We start from the raw sequence: 26,456 nt of genomic DNA, 5'->3' as shown, positions 1-26,456 counted from the left end.
AAATATCGGGCAATCCTGACATTTCTTCCGCCCCGAATTTTCCCGAATGTCAGGAATATTTTTTCTTTCCCTATTACCTGTTCCATCTCCGCAAAACACCTCTCACTCGTTTATTTCATCATTTGTAATATTCCTACTTACCTATTCTGCATTGCGAAACATTGTTTAAGGTGGGTGGCATTTTGCTTTTTCAAGAAAACAATTTCAATTTTTCAAGGCCGAGTCTGCTGCCACGCACGTGTCAGCAGTAAGAATAAGCGTCAAATTTGCTGCTGCCACGTAATTCGTCTGCTAGGAGGATGTTGCAAATCTTAAGAACAGATAAAGACGAGAGAAATGCAAGTTTATGATTAGTGGGAATGAATGTACAGGTAATTTAGAACCTTTTTCTTTAGAAAGCATTTAGCGATATTATTTTAATGCTAACAGAACTTAACCTAACTACGAGAGCATTTAGATTTATTATTAGAAGAATGCTGAGGGACATAATCTTATACATTTTTGTGAAAGTAATCGCTACAACTTCACAGTATGTGTTACAGACGTAATTGCATACATAGCACGATGAAATCATGATATAACAAAGACCGAGTCTGCTGCAACGCGCATCTTTTTTGAGATTCCAGCAGAAAAAGAACGTGGCAGCAGACACTGCCATTTTTCAAATATACAGTAATTATTGTTCTTCCTTTTTTCGCTTGCATGACACACCAACTTGATTATCGTCGTGGATATGCAGTGTTTCCAACCTTGTTAATCTGGAATGCCCCACAAACCATTCATGCATAGTCCCAAGCAAAATCCATTCACCCGACACCCAAAAGTTGTAAGCGCGTCCAGTTGCTACCTGGATTTGTTGCTGTAGATGTGACCATGTGAACAGTGTGTGTGGAGGAGCTCATTTCCTTCAAGTATGCTACAACGTGGAGCGTTACTGGAGGCGCACCGTTTTCGTTTTGTTTTGTGGTAAGTATTGTTTGAAAACATGGCAGATAGGTTAACTCAGTTGCAGGATGCTGTAAATCAGGTAGGCCATTAATTGATGAAATAATTGTATACTAAAGTTGGGGTAATTTTTGACAAACTGTGTCACGTTATGTCATTTTATGTCACTGAATATGATAGGAGAGATGTTCGTTCTTACTAACTGAATTCGCTGCGGTGGTTGTACAATTGCCGAATCAACATAATCTACCTTCCACAAACGAAAAATTTAATCTGTTTCTGAACAAATTAATTTTGTTACACAATGAATGTTTTCCACTTAAAACAAAACAATGAAACATATCCACTGAGTGTAAACCATGGGTCACCAGCGGAATCTGAATCTCAAGTAGAAAACTAGGTAACTAAAAATGCTCCATTCTGAAAGTAAGGTGAAATATTACAAGAGGTATTAGCAAATAAGGTAAACCGGGGTATTAAGGACCACCAAATTGCTATTTCATTGAAGAAATCGGTAAATATGCGATATCGCCCGGACGGATTTCTTCAAATTTACAGGAGAAAGTACTTACTGAAATAAGTTTCTTTAGCATTCTGGACGTTCTTGGAAGTATTTTCGGTATTATTTAACAATACAGGGAATTTATCCAATTTGTTTGAAATTTGGGATAGTTACTAATTTGGGCCCCGTAATCACGAATCTGCACTTAAAATTTGGCGCTCACGTATAAATTTGGCGTTTATTTGGGGGCAGGTGAATCCGGCCAATTTCTAACATGCCCTTATCAGGGAGTCTATAGATATAGGCGGGGCCGCGATAGCGGTTGGGGGCGGTAGGTCGATTACCCCAGGGGCGGAGCCCGGAACCGGCGGGAAATTTGGAAATCGAGGGTGTGGAAATAAGAACTTAATTGAGATTATTTTGCTATTTCCACGTGTGAGCGCCAAATTTTAAGTGCAGATACGTGATTACGGGGCCAAAATTAGTGAGTATACCGAATTTCAAACAAAATGAAGAAATTCCCGATATTGTAAAATCGCTCCGTAGATTTGATCGATTTTAATGTGAATGCATGTTGTTTTCTGCGAAAATCTCTGTCCGACACGCTGTTTCTGCTCCCGCCATTTGCTTTCTGCACGAGAGTGCAATATTCCGTGTGTTAAGATGATGCAACCCCATAGCCAGTGTTTCAGCCTCGCTGTGTTTTCACTAGAACATCACGTGTCGAGTATTTTTAATTTTTTTTTTAACTATGCTTGCCTAACCTAACCTTACGGAAAATGGTTTTTGGGGCTAACGTGAATGGTTTTTGGGGCTAATGTCAATGGTTTGCGACATATTAGCATAATTTCAAATCCGAGGACGAAAGTACATATTTTCCGGTGAACGAGGTTGCAACACTCATAAATTGACAAAACACTCTCAGAACGCCCCCTAAACCAGTACGCTATCACGGTCATAATGTGTTACAGATTCGAAACAACAAGTAACAGTAAGTACTCGTAAATCTAAGAAATAGACATTGATATGCATTATTTCACTTTAGGAAATGTTCCACTATCGAAAATAACACGTTAGCAATGTAAAGAAGTCCGAAAATATGATTCGTAGGTGTTTCCCTCATATGATAATAGTACCGACAACACAAACTAGTAGGAATATAATGCAAGGGCAAAAACAACAATGAATTGGAAGTAGGTTGTATGGTCCCAATTGCCCCTTTGCTGGGTAATAAGGACTAGCCAATGGGGTATCAAGGACCAGTCTGCTTTTGAATGGTACGTCCTTCTTTTTCGAAACACAATAATCTTGAACTACGTCACACAAGTCTTGTTTGTTCATTCCAAACCCCCACTGAGGTAATAGAATGAAACACTCCTCTAATTGTGATTCTTCTGCAGCTGTTAGTGCAGTAGACGTTCCAGGATGCACTTTTAACGGTAATTGTCTGTTAGCCTATATTGGAGACACATTTCTATAGAATATTTTCAGTTTTAAATGGTTTGTACTTACCACTTGTGTATTGCGGAACATAGTTGAAGGTGCCATTATGCTTTTTACATGAAAATAACTTAGACTTTTCACATTACGAGTAATTCTTTTGGGTCCTTTCTTCCGTTGCAGAACATACAATATGGCGTGCACAGCTGTGGATCATCGCACGTCGTGCTTGTGTTTTGTCGATTTGGAGTGGGGTATGCAGTGTTTCAACCTTCTTAACCGAAAAATACCTACTTTCGTGTTCATTATGTCATCACAAACCATTGACAGATAGCTCCAAAAACCATTCACGATAGCCCCCACAAACCATTGACGGATAGCCCCAAAAACCATTCACGATAGCCCCAAAAACCCTTCACAATAGCTCCACGAACCATTTCCGGCAAGGTTAGGTTAGGTAAGCATAGTTAAAAAAATAAAATTCTCGTAAAAAAAAGGCACGTTTGGAAACACTGGCGAGACCGCATGACTTCCGACGCTCGCGCCATCTCGAGTACATAATGGAAACTAAGGCATAATGTTGTCGCTTTGCACAAAATGCAAGTTTATTATATCAAAAGTGCTTATTTCTTGTTGTGCAGCATTCTATGGTGAGAAAATACCTCCCAAGAACTTACAAAATACTACAGAAAATCATTTCCGTAAGTAGTTTCTTCTGTAAAAATGAAGAAATGTGTCTCCGATTTAACAGACATTTACCCTTTTAACTTCATACAGAGGCTCAGCAGTTCTTTATGGCATTTTTGGGCTTCTACCTTTTGGCTGGTTCCGTTTCCCGGTCTAACTATGCAGCTTACATGCCATTTGTGTACAGAGTATTATTTACACAAACAAAAAAGTATCACAGGCTGGCAAACGGCTGGTGCGCTTGCCCCTTTGCATTTCTTTGCGCTTTTTATGAAATTCTAGCACATGGTCCTTTATGCCCCGTGGTCCTTAATACCCCAGTTTACCTTATATAAAATGTATTGCACCAAGCAAAAATTAATCATAATGACCATAAAATCAATAATTCAAACAATAAATGTAAAACAATGTGCAAAATTATAAGAAATGCATCAACAAAACACCGATTTTTATGTAATAATATGATGATATGCATTAATGAAATATAAGTCCAACATCCCCCTAATGTTGTGAATATTTTCAATGAGTATTTTTGAAAATTCAGTTCCAAATAGAAGGAATGGGTTTATGGCCCCTCCAGAAGAACTTTCTACACACATAACAGTAAATGACAAATCCTTATTCATTTCCTCCATTACTGCACAGGAATTAAAGATAATATAAAGGCATATAAAAAACAAACGTTCTTCCGGCATTGATGAAATATAGACTTCCAAATTAAGAAATGTTATACTTCCATATGTCAACCACTACTATGATTTATTTTTATTGCTTTCCCATTGGCCCTATAATAAACAATTCCATTGATCAGGTACTTTCCCAGACATACTAAAAGTAGCTGTTCTTAAACCATTAAAGTGACCCAAAAGATTTATCAAATTACAGGTCCATTTTGCAACTTTAAGTCTTCTCAAAAATTGTTGAAGGTGCAATAATGATGATGAGATTAGAAAATTTCTGTGATAGACACTCAATCTTAAACTTGTCACGGCGTGGTTTTAGTTCTGAACAAAGCACGGAAACAGGATTAGCAGACTTAGTAGAATGTGTCACACAATCGCTGAACAATTGTAAGCACACAGTAAATCACGAGATACTGCTGTGGAAACTTCAAAACTTGGTATCCCTGGACTACCACAAAAGTGGTTTCAATCTTACTTTAACAATAGAAAGCAAATTGTAGAAATCCCTCACACCACATCAAAAGGATACGTAACACATCAACACTCCACCATTCAAATTTGTCCTGCATCAGCAATGAACTGAGCTTCAGCGTCCCTATGATGATACTTTTCATTTGTGTCACGCTAAAGGATATATATACTTACTGTTAACGGACAGATTACACTGGGGAACAATGAAATTGCGGCACAGTGTTTGAGAGCTAATTTAGGGCAATTTCATGCTGCTGAATAATGATATAATAATACATTTCCTGAATTGGCTCTAATTTATGAAATAAATGCAACTAAACCAAAATGGCGGAAACATAAGACATACATATAAATGAACTTCCAACAACAATTTAATATTTCTTTTTGTGATTACAATCATTATTATAAAAATAAATTTATATAGGCCTATGATCATAATAATTAAAAGAAAATATGCACACAATGAAGTAACAAACTATGTGAAACGTTTTCTATACGATTTCCTGCTGTATTGCTTTTTAGGACAATCGCTCTGTAAGCTCCAACAGTAGTCGGCCATCATGTGGCGATCCCACCGTCCCTGGTACCTTTCTTCCATTATCCTTATATCCTGATGGAACATTTCTCCCTGTTCTTCACTAAAATCACCAAGGTTCTGAGGGAATCTGTCAATGTGGCTATGTAGAAAATGTATCTTCACACTCATATTAGCTCCCAATTTCTCAAAGTTCTCAACATAATTCCAACTATATCCCGGTAATTTTCTGCTCTATGATTCCCAAAAAGTTTTTGACGACGGACACAAAGCTCAGCCAGGCCTCAGATTCGATATAAGACATGTAAGTTGTAAAATTGGCATCATTTATAAGTGTACGAATGTTTGGTGGTCCGTCAAAGATTCCTGCCTTCAATTTTTCAATACTTAGTCCTGGAAAAGTGTGGCATATATGTTTGAAACAATCACCACTTGTATCTAAGGCCTTGACAAACTGTTTTATCAACCCAAGTTTAATATGCAGTGGCGGAAGGATGATTTTGTCCCTATCTATCAGCGGTTCATGAATGCTATTAGCTTTTCCCACTAATATTTTTCCTTGGGTGCCAAACTTTTATCATCCAATGCTTTTCTCTAGAGTCGTTTTCACGTTCAGAAGACACAATGGGCTCTTATGGGCAATGCTTTTCTTATGGGAAATACGAGCGCGCTGTTGTCAAATTTCTGGATTTACAAATTTAGCTTAAGTAAAATCGGTACCTGCAGTTTTGCAGGAAATTTTGTAAAGAATACAATGGTGAACACAAAAAACTGGTAACTTGCTTACATAATTTTGGATAAATTAAAAACGCAAATTTTCTGTGAAAACACAATTTTTACATTGTTTTCATTCCTAACGTTGAAACATGCCGTAAAATTGAAGCTTTCATTATGAAAAAAATTGACACTGTTTTTTAATTGTCATAGGTGACGGTGGTACTCAGAATTTATCAATACTTTAAAGCATATTTGCATTAAAAAATATTCAAATAAAGTATGTGGAGATTTTTTATATTCGTGCAGTAGAAAATGTCGTCGCTGGCCATTTTTTGTTCTGTAATTCCAAGTAAAAACTTCCAGCGACAAAGTTGTGGAGAAAATAATGAAATTATTTTTTATAACCACTCAAAGGTTCCCAGAAATATTACTTCCATGCATTTGGAGTTTCTTTTTAACCCGAACCGCGCGCGAAGTAAGGAGACGTTGTCTGGCCATCTTGAGCTGACTCACCGCAGCATTCCGGCTAATCACCACGAAGTTTTCCAGTTGTTATTTTATTTCCATTCAATAAAAATATGAACTTCATGCAGTTTGTTATAATAGAATTGAAATTACTTAAATTTAATAATTGACAATTATTTCCAATGCTGCTGTTGTGAGCAACATTAGTGCTGTCGCAAACACACGTTGTTTTCGTTTACATTACTGTCGACATTAATGCTGAAATGAAGATCACCTTTCAGTTTCCAACGTACACATAAATTCATAGACACCATATTGACATTTGAAAGGCTTTCCAACACGTGACAAAATATGGAGCTTCAAGATAGAAATATGACATGCCTTGCTTGAGTCATTCACGTCTTATCAGTTCACGTGGGCCATAACTCATTTGTTTGTTTGGGTTGCAACTTGAATCTAACCCATGTGCCAGGGTCCCCTTACTTGAGTGAGAGATCTGCTTTGGTCTGTTTAGACTTTCTCCCTCTCCCGAAAAAGTGTTTTCAGTTGTTGAGCTCTCAGTGATTTTTACTTTTTTAAGTGATTTCTGAAGTGTCATATTCGTGCATTACACTCGCGTGTGTAGTGATCGCAATGGATCATAGTAAAAAAGGGTATCTGTAACGTTCACAGTATAATATTAATGTTAATAATTACATATAATTATCATTATATATACAAAATATGTAACACCTTCATTGTGAAGGAAGGTCATCATTTCCCGGCGACATGAGCTAGCGCTGTATTGGCAACACTGTGCGGTTTCTCCATAAGCGCCGTTGTCTCTTCTGAACGTGAAAACGACTTTAGCACGAGTATCCCACAAATATAGCAAACAGGGATATTTTGTGTACCCACTTTGCTGTCCTAGTAAAAAATTCACCATCTTGAAATCTCCACACACACGCACAAACACACACACACACACACACACACATACACATACACACACACACACACATACACATACACACACACACACACACACACACACACACACACACACACACACACACACACACACACACACACACACACACACACACACACACACACACACACACACACGAGAGTCACTTAAGTTCAGCACATTCAATTTTTTTCTAAAACAATTTTTATGTTTTGGTATTCTTCCTTAAGCTTTGCTGAGTGTCCGATATATTGCCTAGCAATGCTTCATACGTTGCCTAGCAACAATTTACAAATAAATAAATAAGTTTCTTAATGGGAATTTCAGCCCATTATCAAATTTTGATATTACCGAGAAAAGGGTAGAGTAATTTTACCTCCTACATTTTACATGGTGTGTTTATTTTTATAACTGGAGTCAATTCAACTGAATCAATCATACAATTGGCAATCACAGCTGTTTTGTGTGCTGAAACTGTTATTAAACTTTATGCCACAAAATAAAATCTTTTTTTTGTTCCCCAGTGTTATATTCCACTTGATAATTGGATTCATTTTGTGCTGTTATTGCTAATTTACTGTTTCCATATTATTAGTCACATTCGTGGGGACGAGATGTGGGCGTGTTGTGAAAACTTCTGTGTCAGCCAAAAAAATGAAGGGGAAAAACAACGAATGTCATGAATAATTTCGTAAAAGATGGATTTTGGTCAGTTGTTAGAAAACTACTAGAAGTACAAAATCTCAAAAGTTCACGCCCTTCTCCCCTGTGTTTCCTCTCAAGAATCGGATTCATAGACTTTTATTTACTGGCCTATATCTAAGCAGTAATGTTCTATTAAACCTTTGATCCTCATTAGATGAACTGAAGAAAAGGTAATGTTTTGTTGTTCAATAATGTAAGTGGTTTTCACGTTATGTAAGAAATCATCTTTTAAAAGAACTACAAGTCTTCTTGTACTCTTAGAAGTTTCTCAATTGTAACTTTCGAATAAATTTTGCGACAGAAAATTATTTGGAATAAAAATTATAACCTAATTTATAAGCATTAAATTGATATAAGTATTAATGTATTTAATCAAAGAATCGCCATAAGATGTGTCACCAAATAAAGGACTTCGTTCCCAATATCTTGATCATTGTCCAGCGGCTAAGTCCCTAATTGACAAATTGTTACACTTTTTGTTAAAAGCAAGAGCTTGGTATTATAATTGCTATGCCATTTAAGGTATTTTCAGTCGAGGAGCCAATCGCTATGTGCGTGCTGATGTCTCCCCCATGTTGAAAAGATTTGATTTTGTGTTTTAGGTTCACTTTATGCACAGCAAGGCAAATCGGGACTGGACATACAGTTTAGAGTGGGATCCGAACCACTATGTGCCTCCACCGGGTATCGAAGCCGAGACCCCTTGATTACCATCAGGGAGATCCTCCATGTTGAAAGAAGTCTGGCGTATTGGATACTTTTGGTTTGATGTATCTCGCAAATGGTGACACCTATCAATGTCTGGTTTTCTCAGAATGCTCCAAATAGTGTAAACTTTCACACTAGATAAAAAAATCTATTTTAAAAAAATAAACTATTCTTTTGTGAAAATCTCATTTTCTAAAGCATTTTGTGAAAGTGACTACATGTTGAAAGTTATGTTAAGTTATGAAAGTTACATTTTCAGTCATATAAATTAGAGCTCATTCCAACATCTCGAAATGAGGTTCAAGCAATCAAATTTTGTATAATTGTCTTTTGTCCAGAGCAGGATACATGTTTCTTATCTGAAATATAATAAATATTTTCTTATTTTTATTTTTCATGTTGCCGGTTTTTGAGTTATTGAATTTTGAAAATTGACAAAATTGCCCAAGAACTGCTCACCGCTGAAACTTTAAATACAGTTTGCAATAGACCTGTTTCAACTACAGTGCTGGTCATTGCCGCATTTTAAAGCTTATGAAGAGGGCTTTTATTTGATATACAACATGCTTTTTTTTTTTTTTGCAAAAAACAAATTTTGAAAGTTGTTTCAAAATTTTATTTTACAATTTTCAAAAATTTTACACATATTGGTACACATCTACTCAAGGTTCAGTCCAAATTTCAGGGTGGTATCTCTATGCCATAGAAACTGATGTTGCTACTCATTTGTTCTTTATGTCTGCAGCTTGTCAGCCATAACAATATTTTTATATGCTCTTGATACATGAGTTATTGTAAATTTTCAAATTTCAGCAAGCAGAAAATTTCTGCAACAGTGTTGGAATTCTCCAGCAGTATTCATCTCCAAGCAAGTTCCCAGGCTTTGATCGCAGTGGTTCACAGACTCCTTCACAACAGTCCCAAGAAGGTAAGCCTATGCATAGGTTCTGCTTTGTTCTGAGGAAAACATTTGAAGTTTATAAAGCATATAGAAATTAGCATGCACTCTTAATTGGACATTTTCCATAGTCCAGTGCTTTTTGACTATACTTATTTCAACACTATGTTTCAAAAGACCATCTTGAACATTGCTCTGAACAATTTTCTTTTTAGATAAGGCATAACTTACACCACATGCCATCATTTCACCAAGTAGCTGAAGCCCAGTTGGCAGCATGAATCGTATCTTTTAACTTCAATTTTAACCTTTCCCATGTTTTAAATTTTGACTATTCTTGTCTTAAACTCCTGAAGAAGCTACAGGGGGTCGTTGTTTTATGTAATATAAAATTGGTTCAAGCATGGGAAAACCCAAATAACTGAGATATTCGATCCCAAAGTATGGTCCATGCAAGTTAAAACCTGCCATCTAAGAGTATTTTTGTTGCTATTTCTTAGTAAAAACTGTTAGTATGCACAGTAAAATAGCAATAGAACACATCCAAAATTGCTATCAGCTCTAAATTTAATACTTCTAACCTAACACTCCTAGTTCAAGATGGCACCGAGTGCAGGTTGTGCGAAATGTGTAGCTCCACTCTTTATCTGTTTTGCGTTGGTACTAGTGCGAATTTGCATAGAGAAAAAGTGTTGTCCGCCTTGTGAAATTGCAGTTAACGATGGGAATATGTTTGCCGATCAGTTCTATGACAGATACTTGAAAACTCTACGTGCTTTTCCAATGCTTTGTGCTCTTCGAGGGGTGAGCGCGTGCAAGGATGCTTCGAGGAAAGCCTTGGCTGGGGCTGCACGGGGACGTCGAACTTCATCCTGGACCAGGGACATCTACGGGGATAACAACAAGTGATACTGCCTTTCACCTATATTATCAAAACGTCAGGGTCTAAAGATTAAGTTTTTGGACTGTGAATTAATGACGACTGAATTCTCTGAATACGTGTGAGTGTGCTTTAGTGAGTCTTGGCTCAATTCTAATGTCTCGTGTGTTGAAATTCCCCTCTATGAGCAATTCAGTGTTTATAGTAGAGATCGTGAAATGCATGGTGGTGGTGGTGGTGGAGTTATGGTGTGCGTGAACAAGAAGTGGCACAGCAAGATACGTTTGGATTTACAACCATTCTGCGAATTACTCTGGATAGAAGTAAGTACAAACCACCGTAGAAAAATACTTATAGTTTGTTTCTATCGGCCTGATAGGCGGAGTCCCAAAGAACTCTTAAGAGTGTTGTTATGATTCCACTTTGGCAGCTATTTCCATCCACAAAATTATTTTGTGTGGGGATTTTAATATGCACATAAAGTGGAATAATCCTGTAAATGGCATACCAACCATTGGAGACAAAGACTGGTTTATAGACAGTTTTATTCATGGACTGGGTCTTCTTCAACACAACATGTACAATACGAGAAAAGATAAAAACCTTGACTTCATATGTCCTCGTTTGAAACCTGTGACGTCACACCCTCTTTGAATCTGCTTCAGCCAGACCACGAGTCGCTGTGCGCTATCTTCAAAATCCCGGTGAAAGTGAGAGGCTCCCCTTCTGCACCCCCCAGGCAGAAGATTCTGCTGTGGACGAAAACACCGTGGGACACCGTCCGTCAAGCTATTGACCGTTTCAACTGGAACCTGCTTTCCGAAGGGACCGTGACCGAGGCTGTCGAACTGTTTACGGACGTGATTCATGCACTAATTCAGGACTATGTGCCGCATAAAACAATGAAATGTAAAAAGTTTCCCCCGTGGTTCGATAAGGAGTTGCAGCATCTGTTGCACAACAAAAGGAGAGCATGGCAGCTGTGGAAAAGTTTCCCCAATCCCCACACACACAACACTTTCAAAGCACTTCATAAGCATAGTAAAGACCTTATGAATCAGAAATACACAGAATATGGAAACACAGTCACAAATGAACTCCTTACTAATCCGAAGATATTCTGGACATTGATAAATTCATGGAGACAAACCAAACGCATCCCTTTGGAAGTAACACACAATGGCATTTCAGCTGTTGGTAATGATAGAGCTAAACTATTCAATCAAACAATTAAAAAAAAAATTGTTTCGAAGGGTGTTTTAGATCACCCGCCTATCAAATCTATCTGCTCTCACTCTCTTTCTACCGTCTTTACAGAACCAGGTGAAGTCTTGCACTTCCTTACCTCCTTTTCTTCTCAACAAGCATCTGGACCAGACAATATTCATACTATTTTCCTTTAAAAAACAGCTCACTCACTAGCTACTCCTCTTGCAATATTATACAATAGGTGCTTCTTAGAAGGCTTCTTTCCCACTCAATGGAAGAAAGCAAATATCATTCCTGTTTTTAAATCTGGCAATGCAAACGATACTACATGCTACTGGCCCATTTCTCTCCTCTCCACACTTGCTATTGTCTGTGAAAAAATTCTAAAAAGTAGACTTCTGAAATTCACATCTCCTTACATTAACCCAGCACAACATGGCTTTCTTCCAAATTCTTCATGCCTTACCAATCTGTCTTCTATGCAATCCTATGCAATAAATGCAATTACTAATCGTAATCAGTTGGATGTTGTGTACTTTGATCTGTCCAAAGCTTTTGATTCAGTGGATCACCATTATTTACTGCATTAACTGACAGATTTAATATAACTTGAAACACGTTAAAAATATTGAAAGACTATCTAAGTAATAGACAACAACGTATTATACTTCCTGGAACTCATTCTAACTGGCTTCCTGTTATTTCTGATGTGCTGCAAGGAAGCGTTCTTGGCCCTCTATTTATTTGTATTATATCTGGATGATCTCGCAGATCTCTTTAATTCCCCAATCTCAAGCACAATTCTAATGTTCACCGATGATTGCAAGATTATGAGAGAAATAAAACAGCCATCAGACATGCAACTTCTCCAAAATGACATAAACAAATTTCCTGAATGGTGTAAGCGATGGAAACTGTCCATAAACTCTTCGAAATGCTCTTACATAACAATTTCATTGAAGCAAAACATTCTTGAAGGTAATTATACACTCACCGACATCCCTCTAGCAAAAGAAGCACAACACCCAAATCTATGTGTTGATTCTAAACTAACTTCGATAATCACATATCAACCTTCACAAAAAAGGCAATGCGTATGCTAGGCTTACTTTACAGATTCACGGAAATCCATAATCCTAAAGCACTTCCCATTTACTTCAAAACTTTTGTGTCCCCCATTCTAGAATACTGTTCACCCATCTGGAACATCGCTGCCCCTTCTCATACCTCCAAGATCGAGAGTGTTCTCAGCTTTTTCCTCTCCATCGTTCGATATAGAGTGCCGGCCCTGAGACACCTACCTAAGAGAGATCTGCTTGTATACTTAAACATAAATACTTCAGAATCACGTAGATACGTTGCAAATATGAAATTACTACATAAGATCATTAATGGAAACCTAAGATGTAGCATCCCACTCCACGAACTCTCCCTCAGAGTGCCCAGACATAAAACATGGAGCAAGGAGACTTTCCACACTGCAATTCCCAGACTATCACTCATACAACGTTCATTATTCCATAGGCTACCGAACCAATTCAATATCGTCTCAAACCAAGTAGATATTTTCAGTTCATATTCGTCTTTTATCACCAACTTAGAAAAAATTGTACATAAGTAATGCATTGTGAAAGTAATCTGTTTACCTTGGTACTGTCTTGGCTTGCTTATATTTATATTTATGTTTATCTATGTGATTCATTCCATGCAAGCTTGGCTATTTTTTACCTGTTTCAGCTTTGCATGTGTGTTGCATGTGTTCACATATCCACTTCTAGAGTGTGTCCAGATTCTCCTTTGTAAGTTTGCCTGCATTTACATGGTATGTTGTATGTGCACTTTTTGCTAGCTTGTATGGTGTTTTCTGGTTTGTTGTTTGATAGTATGTTTCTTAGTCTTTTTACTGAAATTTGAAATTTTGAATCGATAATGTCAGAATTCCAGAGCACTTTCAAAAATAGTGTGTATGCATGCACACATTGCTCAAAAACACATGTACAGTAATTCTAAAAACATTAAACCTCTCTCTTCTAACCTAAGACAAACGTATAATTACTATCATCACTGAAATCAGGCTAAAGCATGAACTTTACCTGCATGAATAACAACAGCACAATCAACAGAACTTGCACCACAGCAAGGACACTGACACGAGAGCAGTATTGCCACTTCTTATCACCAGATACGATAATCCTTTTATAATATAAATGAACGGATAATATGACTTGCCTTGCAATAATTTTTTTATTTTCCATTAGCCATGAACTACAAAACAATTGATGATCACAGTTGCCACCAAAAATAATAATAGAAATTATTTATTAGAACAAAATTAGATTTGTGAATATCCTATTTGTTTTATTACATTTATTTCTCACTTCATTTTTCCTTTTCTCGAAGTATGAAAAATGTTCATAATATTTTATGATTAGCTAGTGATACCATTTTTTAAATATTTCAGATTATGCTCATCTGTTTGCAACATTAATTGCAAGATGTGCAAAGGATATAGATGTTCTAATTGAATCCTTGCCCAGTGAAGATTCGTCAGCAGAAGTGCAGGTATGTAAATTTTGAGCTTCTACCAAGGATTATGTTGGATGTGCACAACTGGGACCACTTGCTGATAACGTCAATGTTCAATGCCTGAGCAGAATTTCTAGCCTTAGGGTTTAAACTGATGGAACAAGGTGTTGCCCATTCTTATTTAATATTCAATATAATTTGATTGTAAAGCAGGGGTATGGAGAAGAAAGTTAATCAGGGTGTCTGCCAGTCAAGAAAGTCATGTAAGTCCAGAAAAAGTAAAGAAATGAACAAGTAGGTCAAGAAGTCGATAAATAATTCTTGTGGTCAAGAATTTTTGCTATTGATTGGTTGATTTAGTTTATTTTACTTTACTTTTTTCCGCCCCTTTGGCTAATTGCGAATATAAGGATGAATCGTGGTAAGATAAGATGGATGAAGGGACAATCACAAACATATACGGACAACCGACACAAGCCAATTCCACATAAGATTATACTGGCTGTGAGTCCAAATGCCAAATCCTTGCTTGACTGCCAAACACAGTTCAGGATGCATTAATACGAGAAAGCAGATCTAATTCTCTTCTTAAATTCAGCTTCAGTTTTCATCTTAACTGGTCCTTTGGTAGGGGTTTTCATTAAATAAATATTTATTTTCTTAATTACTAATTTCCAACTTTACCTAAGTAGGGGTCGAATAAATTAAAGTTTAAAAAAATGGAAAAAAAGTCTAGAGAAGTTCAGAAAAAGTCAGGATTTCTGGATGTGTTATTTTGGTAGACACCCTGTTATTGAACTAAAAACTATCCAAGATGAAACTTTTGGAACCATTTTAAATTACGGTAATTGCTGAATATTTCTTTGCCATTCCAGGTCATAATTCAAATGTTGAGAGAATACTTTCATTACCATCAGCACAACAGGCTCACGAGAGAAATTATTTTTTCATGAAGTCTGTAAAATGTTTGATACTGGTCCCCATAATTTCAAAGAGTTTGACTGTCCACTCTAACATAAATATAGTTTGACAACCTGAAATTTTGATAAAATTGTCTCTCTTGAGAAGTACCACTTAAATCATATAGTAAGAGGTGCATTGATTAGTATGATTGCAAGTTTTGAAATTTTGCATTTAAAAATTCATTGAGAATTCATTTTTTTAAAAATGAAAAATGTCATTTTCAACTACTTTCTAACGTGTTCTATAGAAATATGCATTATTTATTGAGAATATGTTGTGTCCTACATTTGACTTAATGTCCTACATTTTGGGACAGCATGTCCTACATTTCCCTTACAGCGATCTGGTAACCCCAACATTCGGTGCAAACAGATTCCAGCTTGTTTTGTTCCTTTTTCAGGACAGATTGCAATGCAAGTTACAGAAGAGTTATTATGCTGGATGGCTAAATTATTCCATATCATTTATTTTACTTGAACTCTTTATTGGAAAGGAGAGAAGGGATTAAAGTTGGCTGAGAGAAAGAAAACACGACTTTTTAATGTAGAATTTTGAACAGCTGACACACAACTGGTAAATGTATGGAGTGGAAGAAAGGAAGAAAACTTTATCATCCATCCAAGTGACCCTCCCCAATTTATGAGAAAGTTTGTTTGCGCCTGTCAAGAGATATTATCTTGACCTTTAATCCTGTAACATACAGCTGAAGGTCTGTATGACATGCAATACATCATTCTGCTGGATTAACATCAGCCTTTTGTTGGTGCCAGTGTGACTGTTGTCAATTGTTTTTCTCATAATATTTTTGCAGGTCTTAATACAAATATGTTTCTCAGCAAGTACAATTGTAAGAATTCTGTGGAAGACACTGGGGGTAAGGTGCACAATTAAAGAACAATACCACTTTTTAAAATACTTTTTAGTTTATTTTGGAATTATAGTAATGTAGGTGAAAAGTTTTCATGTTTATCTTCCCACAACATGCACCATGAGTGAGGCTTTCTTGTATTCTTGTGCATGGTGGGTTGCATAACTCAACAGAATAAATGGTGTAAACTGTGTACCCACCCCCTTTTTCTGCTGCATTTTTAGTCGAGAAAATAACACCGCATACTCAGGTAAATACAGTATGTGCAAAGTGTCTTTGAAGCTCGGAATATTATTATATATTACACATAAAACTTATTTTCTGAACTACTGCCAAGTTCAAAACATTGATTATGGAAGTAATTTATATTGTAATTTGTTTTGAACTGAAAAAGAAATGCCATCTTGAAAGGTTTGGATAACTGGAAGGAGCGGCGGCTCTAAGGGGAGAGCCACCGTGCATGGCTCTACCCTCAGAAAAAAGAAAAAGCACTTGCTTTGCCAAAATATAGTTAAATTAATACATTTATGAACGAGGAGATTAGAATCTCGTAAGCGTTCGAGCTTACGGCCTCCTCAATTCCTGCGCTGCATCCCCAGCTGTTCTCTCACTTGCTCTGGGCCAGCATAGTCTGGCCTGTGCCCAGAGGCATGCGCGGAGGCATGAAAAAGTCTCCGCAGGAAACGAGCGAGGAGGTGGTAACCCAGTGGTAGCCAACCATATGACAAAGAGCAGTGCCCCTGTTCGGCTGGCACAGACGCGAGAGCTTTCGCATTGTGTTGATATAGTTGCCAACTTCAGAGAGAAGTGACTAATCCTGATCGATTTGTATTACTCGTTAGAGAAGTAATTCGCGAGAAAGATACTTTCCTGCATACTTGGCAAGAACGAACTAAATATCTTCCCCAAATTAATATAACCATTTAGATAGATGCATCTAAAGAGCCATCCAGACTTTTTTGTTGTCGATTTCTTCCTTAAGAAAAGATATGTCCCTTGCTCTCATGCACACAGACACTCACATGTTGCAACTGACGTTGACAATATTGAAGAAATTTTCAGTACAAAAAGAATTGCCTAAATATCAAAGGGAATTCCCATCACCAGGAGATTTTTTACTTTAATATTTGTAAAAAATCACATGCAAAATCTATCGGTATAAGAATTTCATTTGGAGATATAATTCAATTTCTTGCATTGAATTTTAAAAATTGTAATCTACAGTTCATTTAGCAGATAATCATATTTCAGTTGTTAGTAACACCGATTGTTGATGTACCGTTTGCCGTGCCGGTGTTGCAAATTATAAACAAAGCAAGGCGAGAATACTGTGGTCGACTCAGTGTATCTAATTGTTCAGTGTTTTTATTTTTACTGAAATGAAAGTGTCCGATGGTGTGTGAAAAGAAGGGTAGTTAGTAAAGATGAGTCAGATTAGAGCATTATTACATACACCATTTTCCAAGGTACTATACGATATTAAATTAAAAAGTTATACAGCTTGGCTGTCCCACGCCAGAGTTAACAATAATTCTATTTAAAAATATCAAAAAAATGGTAAAGGTGACAGGCATCGAAATTTTAATAGTCGCATTTATTTCCTAGAAACTCTGGCCTATCTATGCACATCATGCTACGATGCAAGGGATCACGGGTTCAAATCCCAGCCTGGCCATCAGTGTTCTTTGTGAGTGTTCACTCATCTTATCTTTGCAATTAGCCAAAAGTAGTACAAATGCAAAGTAAAATAAACCAATCTTAGGTACTCTGAATTTTTGTCTGCAACTTTAGTTAAAATTACCTCTTTCATTAGATTTCTATGACATATGCTAGCAAAAATTTTTCGATTTCTTGATCACGTTTGCACTACCCATTATACTAGCTGCCACTGACTGGAAGTCATTTAATTTGAAGTTGAAATTTTTTTGGTTTCTTGAATTCAATTAACGAGGTTTTTCTGTCAAATTTCCCCCCCAAAAAAGTGTAAAGAGGTACCGTGTGAACTAGAACCATAGAAAGAAAGTTGTTAGTCTTTTCTTTCATGTCTATTATATTCTTGTAACTACTCAGGCGTAAGTAGTGACTAATGAGGCCGCGGTGGCTCAGTCGGTAACGCGTCTGACTACCATGCTAAAGGTCCCGGGTTCGATCCCCGGCCGGTTCAAATCCGGGAACTTTTCTAACGGTGGAAGCGGCCAGCGTCGAATAACATGGGTACCTGGGGGAAACCCTGGGGGGTAAAGGCGGTCAGGGGAGTGATGCTGATCACGTCACCCCCACTCACGACCGGATCAAGAAAGTGTGGGGCGTTACCCCCGCACCCCCTATACGCCTTCATGGCGTGGTGCTATGCACAGGGGAACACTTTACTTTACTTTTTTACTCAGGCGTAAGAACATTTGTTTCCTTTGTTGGCAAAACCTTGCAAACTCCTGCCTCTTGCTATTATGCATAGTTGTGCACTAGAGTACTGCAATGAGCATTTTTCGCTCGACAGGCAAATAGTTCACACAGGCAATACCAGATGGCACACAGAATTGATAGTTATTCCGCTCGAGCGAAAAATGACCGAACGAGCGAAATACACATGAACTATTGAACCCTATTGGTATATGTATTTCCGTCATTTGTTTATGGTAGTGGGCCCTCAAATATGGATCGTGAAGTAAAACATTTTTTGATTAAAAGGGGGTGTAAAGAGTCCCGTGAGAAAGGTTAAAAATGGCAAGTTGTAGAGAGACATGGGAAAAACACAACACATTAAAAAAGGCAAGGAAAATTTAAAAACCCCCTCAGAAACAATGGAAGAGGCCTGCCTGGTCTTCTCAAAAAACTAAAAACGTTGGCAAAAACACTGTCACCCAACGTAGTTGACAAATCGTTGGGAAGGTTAAATTTAATTTGAGAAGAATGTGCCGAACACTTTACACAATGTTGCAAGTACGACACCGCGGAGGAACCAGCCTTGGCAGCAAATGACCGTGTGTAAGATGACTGTGTCAAATTCAAAGCCACGTTAACCCATTAATGCATAATGTTTACAAACCCCTTTCATGATTTTTTTTTCATGGTTTTGGTATCAGTACAATTCAAATAAGACACAATATATGATACATTTTTATTTTTACAATGTATGTAAGAGATAGAGTGCATCCGATAAATCGGACACTGTGCACAATGACCACTTTCATGTTTTGTCTATAAATAGCTGTCCCAAGGAAAAAGTATTGCTGTGGAAAATATGTAACCAAAAGAAAATGAAATGCTTAAGATCAGTCATGTGCAGTGACGGATATTGGGTTCCAAAATTTGGGGGGGGGGGGGGGGGGGGCAAGGTGCCAATGCCAAATGTAGGAGGCAGAGACAGTATATATTTCCCTTTGTAGAGAAGATCTATCATAGTGCGGGTGCAAAAGTGACGAAAAAAGGGGATGGCAACTGCCCCCCTAATCGCTGCCACTGGTCATGTATATGTTTGCATACATACATAAATACATACACATATTTCGAAGAAACAATACAAAAGGAAACGTTTGGAATAGAAATCAACTAATTACACAAAATTATTATTATTATAGTACAGAACACAATCGTCCGTTATCAGTTTGTATCTGTGTACAACTGGAAATCTACCATGTAACCACTACTAGAGCTTTTTTGCCCAATTCTTGAACCCAAAACGGATCAGCTTTCCTCTAATGAACTCTTTTGCGTAGTGCCTCCTGTAGTACGGAATCATATTCTCGTCGATGGAAAGCCTTTCGTCCACACCCCCATGCTGTTTGAAAGATGAGGAAAGTTTCTCCAAATATGACCGTATCTTGTACAGATGATAGGACTCATCTATTTGTGTATTGTCATTCAAATGAATATTATGCAGAATAGTCTCAAACCGACCACAACGAATGCTTTCAGAAAGTATCGAAGGAGTATCTTTTTATTTTGACCAAAACATACATTTGTTTGAATATTTTGTATAACCTGACAACAAGAGACCACCAAGAACAACAAGAAGTTCTTCTTTCGTCAAATCAAGATCAATATTTTTGTGCGAAGCATACAATTTGGATTGATTTGTTATAAGATTTAGCATGTCCTCATCAAAAAATAAATTACAAAAGTCTAATGGTGATTCAAAGTTTCGTGCTTCTTCAGATGGTTCAATAGGGCAGCACTCAGTTTGTAATTAGAATGAAGGTACACTTTTCTTCCACAAGGGTCTAGATTTAGTCTGAAGACGTATTCTTTTTTTGAAGCACCAGTGTTATGTGTAGTGGTAGATGTAGACTCTACATTACTGGATGAAACTTCACGATCAACACAACTTCGTATCTTAGTTTGCACCTCACAAACGCTCATTAGCGTATTTTGCCAAAAATTGTTTAGATTGGCCGCATGGTCACCATCAGATTTATCACTGTCTTCGTCTGTATCCTTGCCATCCACTGGTGGTGTAACATAAATGAGTTGTTCCTCCTCCTCCTCCACATCTTCATTCTCCAAAGTAGTCAAAATTTGATCACACACACACACGCAGGCACATATACACACACACATACACACACTAATGCACAAACATGCACACATTCACACTAATGCATAAACACGCACACATTCACACACTAATGCATAAACATGCACACATACACGCATATATGCATACACAAGCAGACACACACACTAATGCGCACACACATAAACACTCACACATACATACACATATATATTGACAATGTCTAAACATCAAAGGTATCGAAAATTTTACAGAAAATGAAAAATATGCATAAAGTGTTCAATGTGCATAGAGTCCGATATATCGGACACTATATTTTCTCTCGCAATAGCAGCTCAGGGATGAAACTAATGCACAAATTATTGTTACATATCTGATTACTAATGTTTCTTACGCATATTTGCCAAAACACATCTCGGATAAATGTCAACTACTACATATGAATTGAAATTAGCTTTCCCGTTACGAAGACACGCGGTACAGCTCTCTCTCCATGTTTCACTCCCTTAAAATTTGGCGGGAAATTTACAATGTTTCCAAGCTCGTGGGGTAACATATGCATCACAGAGGTGCCAAAGAACTAGATTTGATAAATATAACCAATTAAAGTAAACCGGTGTTACAGAAAATGCAAATATATCAACGTCCGATTAATCGGACACCATGCATTAATGGGTTAAGATGACTTATTCTTGGCAGAAGGGGTGGGCTTGATAACACAAAGTTTTGTTCCTTCGTACCTCATCCCACTCTGCCTGCCGTGTCTCAAGAAGGGAGCAACGAAAAACATTCTGCAAGTCCGTAGATAGCAGAAGGTTGACGAGAATGTCGCCGTCTGCATTAGGAGCTTCAATTCCTTGGATGTCTTCATGACTGGGGACCCAGCAGAAGCAGACTTCAGCACTGGCAGATAAGGACACAAGCTGGCAAAGGATGAGCTGTACTACAGGATGTCTGGAAGTCAGAGATTCCAGACTCTGGAGCACACTGCTGAAATCTGTGCAGAGAAAAGTGGCAGAAAAGCAATGTAAAATATGAAAGCTATAAGTTGGGACAGCTAGCATGGTGTTCATCATACCTGAAGTGTGAATCTTTGTTCTTACCCTTAGCTCAAGTGGAATTCATACCACCAGTACATTGCATACATTCATGAAATTTTCTGTGCAGACTTAACCCTGTCATCTTTGATTTCTGCACAATCACCTGCATGTGGTGTTTGAATTCTTGATTAATCTTTATCAGATGGTTGGAAATAGGTCTTCCTGCCACTTGAAAACTACACATGATAGTTCAGTACTATCTTTTTTGTTCATTTGTCATATGAAGGTATGACATACTCGAATTACTAAACTACATATCCATTTTTACTATTATTAACAAATGCAAGTTCAAATATCTTGGTTTTCCTCTGAGTATTATCAGATACATCTTAAAAAATATGCTGTAACTCTTCAACTTCTGCTTTTTTCTGATTTATTTTTCTTTTACATGTCATAATGAGAACAAGAGAACATGCTCATAATGCGCAACAATTGTGTGGCCAGTGGGCAAAGGCACAATTTTCAAAATTTCTCAAGAAATATGAATTTCGAGACTTGCATAATTTCCACTTTTTTCAAAATTGATGGGTATTTTATATCCTCAAAGAGTGTTCTTTTATCATGCTTCCAACCAGAAGCAAGATTCTGGAATTTTTTTCTGTAAGCTCTGAACACTGCCACTCTTATGCATTGTTATAATTTTTCTCTCCAAGAAGTACCAGCCAATGCAACTTTGCATGGTTGTAGGACTGTACCATTGCTACGTACTAAATTTTTCATTCACTTTGGTCTATTGTGGTGGCCACAGATTACCATTTTTTTTTAAATTTGATTTTTTCTCCTTCATCCTTTAATTTTCATTATTGGGAGGTACGATCAATGTATACATTTCTTCTCCGCTAAAAGCTCAGTTATTCTGGGGAAAAAAATATATCTACGAGAATTACTGTATTTGCCGACATACATTTTTTTCTGTGTGTATAGACATTTTTGAGGAAGAAGCTATATTCGTATCATTGAATATTATAATTAATTTACATTATTATATTCAAATATAAAGTAATATGTAGATCAACTTTCAACTAATAACTTATCTAATCTAAATAGGAAAGAAAATACATTTTAATCTTCTTCGTCAAAATCCAGACATTAATTTTCAGAGATAAATGCCTGAAATCTCTTCTAAACAAGAATATAAGTCATACAACAAACTGTCCTCTGTGCCTCCAGTGCATTACTAATGCCACACTTCTTAAATGAATTAACCTTTTTCTCAGTTTTCACAGCATTGCATGAATCTTTCACCCATTCACAAACTTGTAAAATGCTAGGCCTCTTCCTTCTTCCTGATGGTGTAATCTGAGTATCAGCATATAGGATGCACCCTGTTCTTCAGTCCTATTTTTAAAGGAAAGAAGAGCATCTTACGTGTCAAAAATTTTGTAGTTCTCGAGCTATGATTTTTGTTTACATCACGGTATGTTTGAAAAGCATGGACTTGAAAATATTTGTCCGGAGAGGCTAGGCATGTGTTCATAGCTCCATCCGGTAAAGGCAAATGAGCATTACAATCTACGATACAATCTACGAGTAACTCTCTGTGCCCTTGAAGTAATTGAATGGACTGTGCGAGAAGATTCGGAGTACTGGGAACTGAATTTCCAATCAGACTGCATAGAAGTTGTGTATGTGTTTTTCTGAAGTACCATGCAATAAGCATAATTAGCCTAACCTAGCCAAAACATCTAGATGCTAAGAACACTAAATTTAAATGACCTAACTAACCCATATCCCTTTTTTGGTTCACAATCCAGGTAATGGTAAAACTCAAAGAGCAATACATGATGCATAGAGGCATGCAAATTTCGTTTTTGACGAAAAAACGTAATATGAAATAGCATGCTGTAATGTTCATTTTTCATTATTCTGAAAGGTGTGAGGTGCATTTTTCTACCCTGTTTTGTCACGAAATATTGCGAAATATACTCTTAAACACGAGATTTACCGTTTATATACCGACGCGACACTTTCTGAAGTCTGAAGTATCCTGTGAGGTATGCAATTCACGGAAAATTGATTAATTCTGCTGTAAGTATTTTACAAGCAAAAATGGATCGCTTTACACAGGAATAAACTTAATACTCTGGTAACTACATAAATGTGCTATTAGAAGGGGTAAGTTTATTTTGCGTAATAAGTGCAGTTTTTAAATCAAATTTAGGATTATATTCACAATTTTAAAACTAAAATGTCATTTTATATAGCACTTTTGATGTGATTATTCACTGCTATAACACCGAAATTTTATTTTATTTACAGCTTTTGAACCCAAAATCGAGTCTGTTTTGTACCGAAATTTTGCTTTTTTATTTACCAAAAATATGTGCCTCTAATGATGCATGTTGTTTTTCAGGATAGGATATTAGTTTTAGGAATATCAGCATGTATTGCATTAATCCCTAAGGAGCAGTTAACTTCTAACTGTACATGGACATGTATCTAAATAGTTTCATGCAAAATAGTATGTGTACATAAACTTGAAGCAGATTACGAATTGATATTCATTGAACATATATTTTAACTTTATATTCACTGACATGTAAGTTAATGATTACATCTTTTACATGTCCAGACACGTTAAATGCTGGTATGTTACACAGGTACACATATTTTTTATCCAGCTCATTAATTCCATCATAATAATCATAATGACGTTCCTGTTTTGACAGAATGGAAGAATATGAAATCCACTCTTCAGAGCGCAAAGTTACAAAATTATGCACAATTAAACACACACATACAATTTTCAATTTGATTACCTGATGATAAAAGTGATAAATATTATATATTTCCATGTTATTTGTAGTCCAAAAATTATAAAATAGACTAATATGAAGACTTCAACCTCAACCACTCAGCTTATACTTATGGTTTTAACATGGAAGTCAAGAAATTTAGCAAATTTCACATGCATTACAATACAAAAGAATTAATTTCCATGGGAACCCATTGCCATCCCATTATGAAATTTTGCACACAAATAGTCAATTGATGTCTTCAAGACATATATTGTTCCCAAAAAAATTAAGAGGGGTGTTTTTGACATTTTAGAAAAAACTTTTTTGTGTTTTATAAAAATTACAAAATTGAAATAGCACAGCCATGTTGCATTTCAAATTAAAGCCCATTAAAAGAAGAAGAGAATGACACAAATTTGAGCTCTCTAGGTCAAATAGTGTTTGATCTACAGCTGTTTAAAGATTTCAAAATTTTGTCAAATGTTTTGTATTTTTTGCTTTTTTGAAAGTCAATAATAAAAAAACGATGAGCACAAGATATCTGAAATTTGGCAGTTTTTGTCCTCTTTATAGGTACAATGAATAAACAAAAAATCTAAATCCTAAAGGTTAAAAAAAAAAATATTTGTTGCTTGACATGGATTGATTTTATTTTTCTTCACAGCATAAAAAGTATAAAAAAAAAACTTACGTGAGTGAGTATAATAGTCAGAATTTAATTTCCTGTAGTTTACGGTTATTACAAGCATAAGAAAACAGTTTTTCATTGTGACGTTTCAGGAGAACACATGCTCCCTCCATCAGACATTTATTTTCATTCATAAATGTAAAGTGAAAATAATTCTACAATGCAAGCAATGCGTACATACAAGAAAACTATGACATGGAATGACCCAGTTGTTCTTTCTTCCTACTCCATTGGATATCATGATGCAAACATTATTTGTTAAAAAAAAATATCAGTGTTCTGTTTATAAATGTAAAGTGAATAATAATATTTTTTTGTATTATGTTTGTTGTAATGTTGTTGCAGGTTGCCAGCTTGCGACGTTTGGAGCAGGAGAACCAAGATGCTGGAGAGAGGTTGGAGGAGGTTGTGCACCATGGAGAGCTTCTGCTTGAGCAGATTCAGGCAGCACTGGCAGACATTGCTCAGAGTCAGCTCGACATGCAGCATTTACAGGAAAGTGTTCAAACACCCAGGACCTAGCGTTGTGATAAGATAACGAAATTGAGAAGAGACGACAACATGAACATTTTGAAGGTCGTTACGGCAAGAACAACTAAGTGGTGCAAGTTCGTGTCATGAAGAGAATGTACCTGAGTGCAAGTAAAGGGCAAGAGTATTTATTGATTTACTGTTTCACCACTTTCATTTGGAAAGACATCATGTGAAGAAGGTGTTGGCTTACCAGAAAGCTCTGTTTGGTGGCATTAATATTGTACCACATGAGTAATGGGGTATTTTCATGTATCTGATTATAAGTAACACATTTCAAGCCTTTTTTAATATAATAAACCTGCATTTGTGATAGATACCGATCAATTGTATTATTTAACAAGTACATTTTAAGGAATAGTATGTAGCAACCTAAAGCTAAAACACTTGTGATTGGTACAAAAGTTTTGATGCTTTATTTTTTATTGATTCATTTGGTTTATTTTAATTCACATTTCTGCCACTTTTTTTTGACTAATCATGAAGATGAGGATGTGTGATGAAATGATGAATTTGTAGAAGCAACACTCATAAAGAACACCCATGCCCAGACCATGAATCAAACCCTGGACCCCTGGCATCATAGTGTTCTATCTAACCACTTTGCACTGGAGGCTGGCGATGCATTATTTTTCACATCTTTCTAAATTTAAGTAAATTTCCTGACACATTTTTGAGTCTTGATTCTAACAGTGAAAAGGAGTGCTAGAATCATCATGAACTAAAACTAAATCA

General features: G+C 36.6%; 1 protein-coding gene across 2 annotated transcripts; it reads left to right on the top strand.

The window, feature by feature from the left end:
* The first annotated feature begins 344 nt into the window (after window positions 1–344).
* Window positions 345–26,075, top strand: MED21 (mediator complex subunit 21). 2 transcript variants are annotated; one of them, XM_083133831.1, is made up of 4 exons: window positions 345–371; window positions 9,621–9,735; window positions 14,256–14,356; window positions 25,536–26,075. In XM_083133831.1, exons 1-4 carry the CDS (start codon window positions 360–362, stop codon window positions 25,710–25,712), a joined length of 405 nt encoding a protein of 134 aa, XP_082989957.1. In that variant the 5' UTR covers window positions 345–359; the 3' UTR covers window positions 25,713–26,075. The 2 variants fall into 2 exon arrangements, with proteins under 2 accessions (XP_082989957.1, XP_082989948.1); XM_083133822.1 differs by lacking the exon at window positions 345–371 and adding an exon at window positions 877–1,027 and having other exon boundaries at window positions 25,536–26,072.
* The last annotated feature ends 381 nt before the right edge of the window (window positions 26,076–26,456 follow it).

The sequence above is a fragment of the Lepisma saccharinum genome, chromosome 1 (assembly GCF_977018435.1).
Source record: "Lepisma saccharinum chromosome 1, izLepSacc3.1, whole genome shotgun sequence".
Classification (NCBI taxonomy): domain Eukaryota; kingdom Metazoa; phylum Arthropoda; class Insecta; order Zygentoma; family Lepismatidae; genus Lepisma; species Lepisma saccharinum.
The sequence above is the reverse complement of the archived record's forward strand: the minus strand, read 5'-3'. Positions and strand labels throughout refer to the sequence as shown.